Source organism: Archocentrus centrarchus, chromosome 24 (assembly GCF_007364275.1).
Source record: "Archocentrus centrarchus isolate MPI-CPG fArcCen1 chromosome 24, fArcCen1, whole genome shotgun sequence".
Lineage (NCBI taxonomy): Eukaryota > Metazoa > Chordata > Actinopteri > Cichliformes > Cichlidae > Archocentrus > Archocentrus centrarchus.
In genome coordinates, this window is record NC_044369.1 from 20512763 (window position 1) to 20522235 (window position 9473).

The 9473-nt window shown below is 39.2% G+C and overlaps 1 protein-coding gene across 1 annotated transcript; it reads left to right on the top strand.

Moving 5' to 3' along the window:
* The first annotated feature begins 4675 nt into the window (after positions 1-4675).
* On the top strand, positions 4676-7776 carry leg1.1 (liver-enriched gene 1, tandem duplicate 1). Its single transcript, XM_030722426.1, has 8 exons — positions 4676-5043; positions 5220-5306; positions 5378-5451; positions 5697-5801; positions 6128-6246; positions 6356-6497; positions 6576-6672; positions 6759-7776. Exons 1-8 carry the CDS (start codon positions 4746-4748, stop codon positions 6908-6910), a joined length of 1074 nt encoding a protein of 357 aa, XP_030578286.1. The 5' UTR covers positions 4676-4745; the 3' UTR covers positions 6911-7776.
* Positions 7777-9473: the final 1697 nt, after the last annotated feature.

Sequence of the window (9473 nt, forward strand, 5' to 3'; positions counted from 1 at the left end):
GCCTGAGCCTCACCCTCCTGCTTCAGAGCGTTTAGTGTTGCCTCAATGTGTGCCTTTTCGACCTCCATGTCTATTTGGCGTTTGGCGTACTGTGCTCTGGTTCGGGCAGCTTCTGCGTTGGCCCGTGCTTGTGCTGCAGCCTGACTCACATTTGAGCCGCTGGACCGGTGTGAAGCAGACGAATGGCACTCTGACCTGACTTCAAACTGGGAGAGAGGTGGCGTGTCCCTTGTGTGTGACATCCTGCGTTGCTGGATCAAATGTCTCTGGTGTTGCACCTGACGTGTAGATAATCTTTTTACTCTTCTGCCCTCAGTTAACTGTTATGTAATTAACCTAGACAGCGAGCTAAACATTAATGGATTCAGCAATGATGAGACTCTGTGACGTTGTCTTCTGTTCTTTACTGAGACCCATTTTTTACTTGTAAAACTGTAACAAAGGGAGAATCGAGGATGTACATAAGTGGTTTGTCATAAAACAAATTCACATCCCTAAACATACTGTCACAAGTCATTACACAAATAAACTACAAAGTAAACATTCATATGCCCTTTAGCCAAAACTAGGGTAGACAGAACTGAAAGACAGTAGCTTGTTCTTACTGGGAAACTGATCTATAAGCAGAATGATAAAAGAAACTACAATCAAACAGGCAAAATGCTACCTAACATACGATAAACTATTGTGCAGTTCTACACTTACAGATTATGAATCGCCAAGGCTCACAGATGATATGAAGACCCTTTTGTCCTTGAAAGCATGAGCATGACATGGCTGCTTCCCTGACCTGGCTTGCTGCCTATAGCCATTAGCCATTAGATGGCACTATTATTCAGAATCAAAAGTCAGAAAACACAACAAATGTAGCAAGGCTGACCTCTTGTGACATAAAAGAGAATTCAAATGTTGACCAACTGGGATTAAAACAAATAAACAAATCTTACTGCAAGTGTGAGGGACAGAACAGGTGTTTTTGTTTGTTTGTTGTTTTTGTTTTTAAATACCACAGGAAAGAAAAACTTTTTCCTGGAATGAGCAGAAAATAAAACAAAGAGAGGTGGAAAAAGTCCCCCAGACAGACTCAGACTCCCAGCACAGAGGCAGAGGTCATCGTCACAGCCCTCATCGGTAGCAAGTAAATACAGGGCCAGCATTGCCAATACTGATACTGATACTGATGCATTTAACTTATTATGGCAGCTTATGTAGGGGAGAGCCGTGTGTCATCATTTATGAGATGACTAACCATCAGTTTTCAAATTCTGGACACATTTTAATGACCACTAAATCACTGAGTTTTACTTTCCACAATAACACAACAAAACACACCATTCAGCTTTTCATGTATTTTGAAACTGGGCTTTTTGGAGACCTGGAATGTAAATGTGCCGTTCCTTAAAGCACTTTGGGTCATTGTCTGTTTTAAATGTGTGATATAAATAAAACAGAATTGAGAGTCAACACGAAGGATTACTGTAGTCACACGCTGGAGGTATATTTTTTCAGCTCCAGTACAAAAATTTCCATCCATATTTTTTCTTCTGCTTATCACAGTTCAGTGGACTGAATATATTACTTGAATGTTTGAATATAGTCTGTAGGTATTCAGTCTGCTAAAGAAACTTCTATGACAACCAATATCAACAAATGCAGAAGAACTGAAATGAGTGATGACTCCTCTCTTAGTTCATTTTGTTGCACAAAGCATTTTCTATTTCATGGTCTTTCATGTCTTTGTATAGGTTGGTGGTGTTGCCACAGTAGAGCATTTCCTTGCAACACAAGGAAATGCCTCCCTTTCTCACTCACTGCAGCCTACACGGGTCTGCTCAGCGCTGCTGAGTCACGTGACCACAGGACACCAAAACGGCAAAGAGTTCCAGCATGAGTATCAGTTCTTGGTATCAGTACTATCTTTATTTGGATCGATCCACCCACCCCTACTGAAAAGTGAAGCCAATGCCTTAAACCTGCATTCCTTCTAATAGCCAATAGGGGGTGACTCCTGTGGTTGCAAAGAGAAATCAAATTATATAGATGTCAGTGGCAAAATGACCCTATTATTCACTTGGTCTAAGACTTGAGATAATATTTTCCCAATGAGTTTATGGTCTCACTTGCTATAGCTTCAAGACTTACTGAATACAACATGAATCAATTTGTAAATTATGCTCCCCACAAGAGTCAAAAGGATGACAGTGTATCTATAAGGTCGGCCTACCCTGTGACTGACAAATCGCTGCAAAATGCCTGTGCAGTGTCCCTTAGTTAGATCTATCCTTTTCTGATTTGTGTATGCCTTAAATAAAGTATAAACTGGAAGTTTAAAGCTTACATGTAATCTAATTTTTAAATCAGATATTGGATATGTATATGATGTGACATTCTGTTTTTTTCATAATGTGAAATGTCCTTCAAAACAAACCGAGTTATACCAACTTTGTGTTATTCAAAGGTTACATGCAAATACTTTATCCTGCAGTTTAGTGCAGGATAAACAGGTTAGCTTGCTGTTCTGGGATGAATTTACAGTAAAGCTCTGTCTTGGACTGGTGCAAGTGGTTGCGGTGTTCATGGTCAGAGTTACAGGTTCTATCAAGTGTAGCAGAGATGAATTTGAATTTACGTTGATAATTCTTAGTCATTCACTAAATTCCACCTTTATACCAACTGTCTAGTATAGAGACAGTATAAGTAGCATACTGTCAGCCAAGATAGCTCGTGAAATACTTGGTTACATCCTGTTGATTTCAATTGTGTAAATTCACAAAGAGCAGTAAACTTCAGAGCAGCAGCACAGGTCAGCTGATCACAGCCTGTACATAAAGAAGAAAGGTAGAAAGGTGTCAGAATACACAGTGCATCACAGTTTGTTGTGTATGGGGCTGCATAGCCACAGACTAGTCAGGGTGCCCATGCTGACCCCTGAAAGTGCCATCAGTGGGCACACGAGCATCAGAACTAGACCCTGGAACAATATAAGAAGGTGATCTGGTCTGATGAATCACAACTTCTTTTATATCACACGGATGACTGGGTGTATGTGCCTCACCTAACTGGCACCAGGATGTACTATGGGAAGAAGGGAAGCTGGTGGAGGCAGTATGATGCTTTAGGCAATGTTCTGCTGGGAAACTTTGGGTCCTGCCATCCATGTGGATGTTACTTTGACATGTACCACCTACCTAAGCATCGTTGAAGACCATCTACACCCGTTCATGGAAACAGTATTCCCTGATGGCTGTGGCCTCTTTCAGTGAGATAATGTGCCTGGCCACAAAGCAAAAGTGGTTCAGGAATGGTTTGAGGAGCACAACAATGAATTTGAGGTGTTGACTTGGCCTCCAAACCCCACAGATCTCAATTCAGCATCTGTGGGATGTACTGGACGAATAAGTTTGATCCACAGAGGTCCAACCTCATTACCGACAGGACTTAAAAGATCTCTTCCTTGCATCTTGCTTCCAGATACCACAGCACATCTTCAGGGGTCTAGTGGAGTCCATACCTCCACCAGATAGCACTGTTTTTGCAGTAAAAGGGGGACGAATACTATACAATACTAGGCAGTTGGTCATAATGTTACACCTAATCAATGTATTATTATATTAATATAGCACAAGGTTCAGTACTACTTTTTACTTTCTTACTTTGATTACATCTCAGAGCCTGTATTTTGTCACTTTACTTGAGTAAAGTGACAAAGTACTTCAACTTTTACTTTGAACTTTAATTTGTCAGTGCTTGGTGTGTATTCTATTAACAGTTTAAGTTGAATCCCACTTAGTTATCATATATAAAATTATTAATGTCAATGTAGTTTTTATAGACTAATTTGAGTACTGTAAGATTTAATATGATAGAACTGACTACCTTTCAGTCAGGGGGAACAAGAATAAAGAATATATGAGGACATAAGCTTTAATCACTTCAATTTTTTAAATTGTAGCTTCGTTGCTTTCAACAATATTTGTCCATGGTGTTTAGCAAATTCCAAAGTGCAGTCTAAAATTCCACTTCAAAACACATCATGTGGTTACATAAAGTTGTGAGACATACTGTCTGACAGCGTCAGGTTCACTCAGGTTAACCAAATCGATAACAGTTTACTTTTCAGGATCATATTCACTGCGTGTCTTCAGTAAAAGACTGTTGAATTAGGAAAAAAGTTGGTCATGTAGACCATAAGAGGCCAGAAACATATCACCTTGCTTCCAATCAACTGACAAGGTCAAGACCTAATAAAGTTCAAATATATATGTGAGGTCTCTGTACTCAAATGGCCTCCACAGTCACTGGATCCCAATCCAATAGAGCACCTTTAGGATGTGGTTGAACGGAAGATTTACATGATGCAGCCAACAAACCTGCAGCGACTGTGTAATGTTATCATGTCAGTTTGGACCAAAATCTCTGAGGAATGTTTCCAGCAACTTGTTGAATCTATGCCACAAAGAATTAAGGCAGGTTCAGATTACTTAATCAGTTCAAAAGATGAGCAGGTGTACCTTGTACTCAGTATACTCAGAGTGTTTGGACAACATTGAGCTCAATGTAGTCTCTTATCTGTCTGCCAATGAGGGTCCAGTGGGCCACATGTCACATGGACTAATGTAATGTGTGTATTGGCTTGTGCTGACTTGTGGAGTCACCGTAAGCATATAATTGCTGTATCTAAGGGAAAACTCTCAGTCCAGAGTAGCTGCTCTTGACTCCTTCTCTGTGGTTCCAACACCTCAATCATGCTGCGTCTGGTGGTCCTTGGCCTTGTCCTGGCATGTGCAGTGTCTCTCAGCAGCTCTGCAGTAATTCTAGAAAATGGCATGCCCATCCATTGGGCACAAACAGCCAGCCAAGTGACTGAGCTGCCAATGCAGGATGGGATTCTTTATCCCGACCCCTGGAACTACCTTCACCGCATGAGTCTTCACCGGCTGATGATAGCTGCTACAGACCCCTTCATGGGATCCATGGGAACAAATGCCACTGACAGCCCACTGTGGGGACTGACACTGCAGCTTGGATGGATATTAACTTCAGGCAAAATTTAAATGTTTTTTTTTTTTTTTTTCTTAATCAGTAATAACATTTCCATCACAATTTAACACAATTTGTAGTTAAAAAAAAAAAAAAAAAGAAAAGAGTGAACATAGCATCCTAATGGTGCCAGCTAACAGGGAAACTAGACACCAGCTAATGATCTGTTGTTTCTATAGGGCGCGTCGCTGACCCAACCAGTGCAACAACTTGTGGTCTGCAAACAGGAGAACCTTTGTGCATTTCTACTCAGAGCTGGTGGGGCTGTAAGTATAAGGAACAAAGACACACAAACAAACTCAGGGAGACTATAAACTACCGCTTTATTTTTCTCCAGGTGTGGACTACTTTACCTCTGCGCTTCGCTTTCTGTCTGCTGCACAGCAGGGTTTCATGGGACCAGGAGTGCAGGTACTGTCTACTGTCTATAAGCTTACACTTACAAAATTATAATAAGAGAATGGATGGTTGGATAATAATAATAATAATAATAATAATAATAATAATAATAATAATAATAATAATAATAATAATAATAATAATAATAATAATATAGCTTTTTCAAGCATCACATAAATATAGTTAAAGTTTGAATGATAATGAGGATGACTATATTGTATTACTGCATATTATAATGTGTATTATTACGTTGCCAGGTCCAGATGCAGGTGCCTGCAGGAGTGCAGGACTACTGTACGACTTATGCCAGCTGTAAAGATAGCTACCCTGATGCCATGTCTGCATGGGATGCCTTTTTTCAGGTATTTGTAGTGCGCGGGTACTAGTTTTTACTCAATGAAAATTATGCCACAATTTTAAAGGGGTATGACACTTACTTTACACATTGTGTTGGAGATCAACTCTTAGCATGAAACTTCTGTAATGTCCCCTTAACAGGAAACATTGCATGTTAAAAAGTCAGGGGCAAATGGCATTACAGTCCAAAATATACCATTATAGTTCAGAATTGCTCAGCCTTTGTGGCTTTTATTTAAGTCTGTCTTCTCTGAATATACCAGCTTTATGAAACTACAGTTCTACACTGCTGAAGGGGGTGTACTCCTTTAATTGTTCATGTTGTTTTAAGGGTCTGAAGACTATGAGCGAAGCTTCTGTCTCTGATGATGTGAAGAGAGACAGTATCCTTGGTCTCTATTGGGCAGGCCAAATGGCTTCAACCTATGCCTCTGCAGCATGTAATGCCAGGTATCTGTCTGTCTATCTAAAAGCTAATCTACTGTTTCCATCTCTGTTTGCAGCCACTTAGCTTGAATAAACTGTAATCTCAGCCTCCATGTTCTCTCCTTTCCTTCAGGCAGAGCCACTATTCTTCTGTAGAGGTGTCCTTTGCTAACAGCTGGCTGAACTCAGCAGAGTTTGTATCAGCGGCTCGTTTCCAGTCCAACTTGGCAAAATCTGTGCTCTTCCTATCCCCTCTGCCAAGCCGGATTTTACTGGTACATACCTTCAGCTTTGTCATCTATTTATTTACAGAGAGAGAGGTTTTGTCCATTCTGTCTTTCTTGTCCTTCTAGGACGGCGACAGCGCACCTAACATTGCTGATCTGAGTCAGGAGGAGAACCACACGCTGTATGTCTTCAACTGGATAAAGAATATTAACAGTCTGCTTGGTATGACACATGCTCACATAAGCCCACAAAATATTATTGCTGAGCTTTTATTTTAAACTTATGATCATCATGATGTCATCTACCAGGTGGGTCATTGGTGAATCTGTGGAAACGTGCCATGTGTTCAGTGAACACAAGACAAAAAGGTGCAGAGCTTCTGGAGCAGCTCCTCCTGAATCCCAGCTTTGCTACAAGCACCTTCCTGTCTATCATCACTGAGATGACCACAAGCTGCTGAGTCAAACATACAAGCAAAAACAGAGAGGGATACATGCTTTTAAATAATGGTATTCAGTTTCTCACCTGAAAAATGCCATTTTTACATTAAACCAAGTTGTTCGAGGAAGTTTTTTTTCTTTCTTTTAAGGTCAAGACCTTAAAAGGGTCTTGACCTTGACCTGCACCTTATTGCAGTGCAATCAGTGATACAGTACCAGTCAAAACCTGGCAGTACAATAAACTCCACTTCAGCTAGTACATTAAAATTTGTCTTACAGCTTTGAGCATGCAGGATTCTCCTTGTACTATAGTACAACTCTTTAACACTTAATTAAGAAACTGAATCTTTTTTTTTTTTTTAGCTCTGCCAGATGGGTTTATAGTTTAGCTAGGACCTGATGTCACAAAAAAACCCTCTCAGTCAAAGAATTTGATGAAATCCTAAATTTAATGAAATTTGTTTCTCCTGAGGACGCCCAGTCTACTTACTGCAGAGTAAAATGTTATCTAGAGCTCAACTCCTGTCCAATACTGGTACCTAGTGGTAATATAATGTAAATACTACTAGGTAATGTGGATGGATGTTTGAAATACAGTAATCATACATTTGCTGAGAGTGGAGGCTGCTTTCATAAGGTGAACACTTACTTAATGCTACTGAAAAATAAGTTTATTTTCTTTCAGGGCTGCTAACAGTTATATACACGACATGCCAGCAAACGAGAATTAAGCTCTTTATTTTCACACAAAAATGTAACATTTACTTTAATAAAACATCACAAGTTTGGATCACTGTAGGTGATGGCATCCAAAAAAAAAAAAAAAAGAACACCATACATGACATTTCTGTAAGGAAGACAGACGCAAATGACATTTAATACCCGCCAGAGAAGAGCACAGTGAAACCTGTCTGTTAATAACATAATGTGTCTATGCTACCTCATGATTGTCAGTGGAAAAAGTTATCAAATACAAACACACAATAACAAAACACAAATTCAGAATGTGATATCCTGTCAAGGCAAGCACAAAATGTGTACTTTAAGGACCTTTTTTTTTTTTTTCTTTACTTTATTTGAGGTGTTTTTTTTTCTATTCATGGCCAGCCTTCTTCTTTTAGAGAGCATTAGGTTAGCATCAAATTTTGCTCAGCTCATAAACAGTTTTCAGTGATTTTAGTACTCAGTCTAACAAGTAACCAAATAAACATTGACCTTATTCACACGGCTGTACAAATGCAGAATGTCCAGAGTATATTCTGTTTTTAATGCTGCTTCCTTGGGAGATAATATTGTGTGAAGGATTTATATTAAACATATTGCAATGGAAAATTTACACAGGTGGCTCCCAAACTGTTGGATAGGCTCTCTACATGGGTGCAGTTATTACATGAGGTGCATGTGGGATAAAATGTTGGCTCCATCCACATGTACATACAAGTACCAAAGCGACAGGTGGCGATATAACCCTAACCCTAAACATGGGCCATTATGAAGCCTACAAAAAATAACAGTGTGATGTCAAAAAGGAAATAAGGGTGCACACCTTTGTTGTTATAAGACAAACTCTTTGTTTTTTTCTTTGCTCACGTGTAAATGCAAAAACTGAGTTTCTGAAGCTCCTCACCCTGAAAGAAGGATTTCAAAAGCTCCCACTTTCAGTGACCTAACATGCAGTTTTATGTCACTGGGCAAAAGGTCAAAATGTTATGTTTACCAAAAATACCTGTGTACATGTGAATAGGGATGTTGAGTGAAACAATGAAAAAACATTTTTTTTAAAAAGTAGAGGTTGTTCAGTCAAAGCTTAGAAACTACAGCTACTCACAGAGTTACTTTCAACCTCCAAACAAGAGTACGATGTGTGGCTAGAGGCTAAAATCCCAGTTCTGTGGAGCTACTTATTGGACCTTTTTCCCAGCAGCCATTTTGACATAAAACAGTAGGTAAACAGTAGGTACATTAATTAAGGCTTGCACCTAAATAGAAGAGGACTTTCATTAGGGTCATTAGTAACAGCAGTTACCTATTATTTCATGTCAAAATGGCTGCTGGGAAAAAGGTCAATGGAAGGCAAGAGGAAAGCCAAGAGCCAGCAATAACATCAACACCTGCCCACAAATAAAAGTATAGCTTAGCTTCAGTGTTTTAGCCTTGGCTGTTTAGACATGGTAGCATATTTTGTTTAAAATGAGTCAGCTGAAAAGCTTAAAAAGTTCAATCAACTCATGAAGTTAGCATGAGGTAGCCGACTAGCTAGCTGCTAGGGATGTTATTTTAGACAACAAAACCAAAATTTACCAAAAGTGTAGAAAAAAAAATTGTTTAAACATTAAATGTGAATCCGCTACTGCAACTTTTCACTTCAAATCCACTGAATAAAAACAGGAAGATTAATAACAAGGAATTATTAACTGTACAAAAGAGGGCTCTGCTGCTAGCAAGGCTAACAATAATCAGTTTAAATTCAAGATTCACTGAGAAGAAAAGTTGTAGATCTGGCTCAGTCGAATAAAGTATGACCTTTCATTCTTAGTTCACTAAAGATGCAAATTTGTATTTTTAATGAGAAATTTCAGTTAA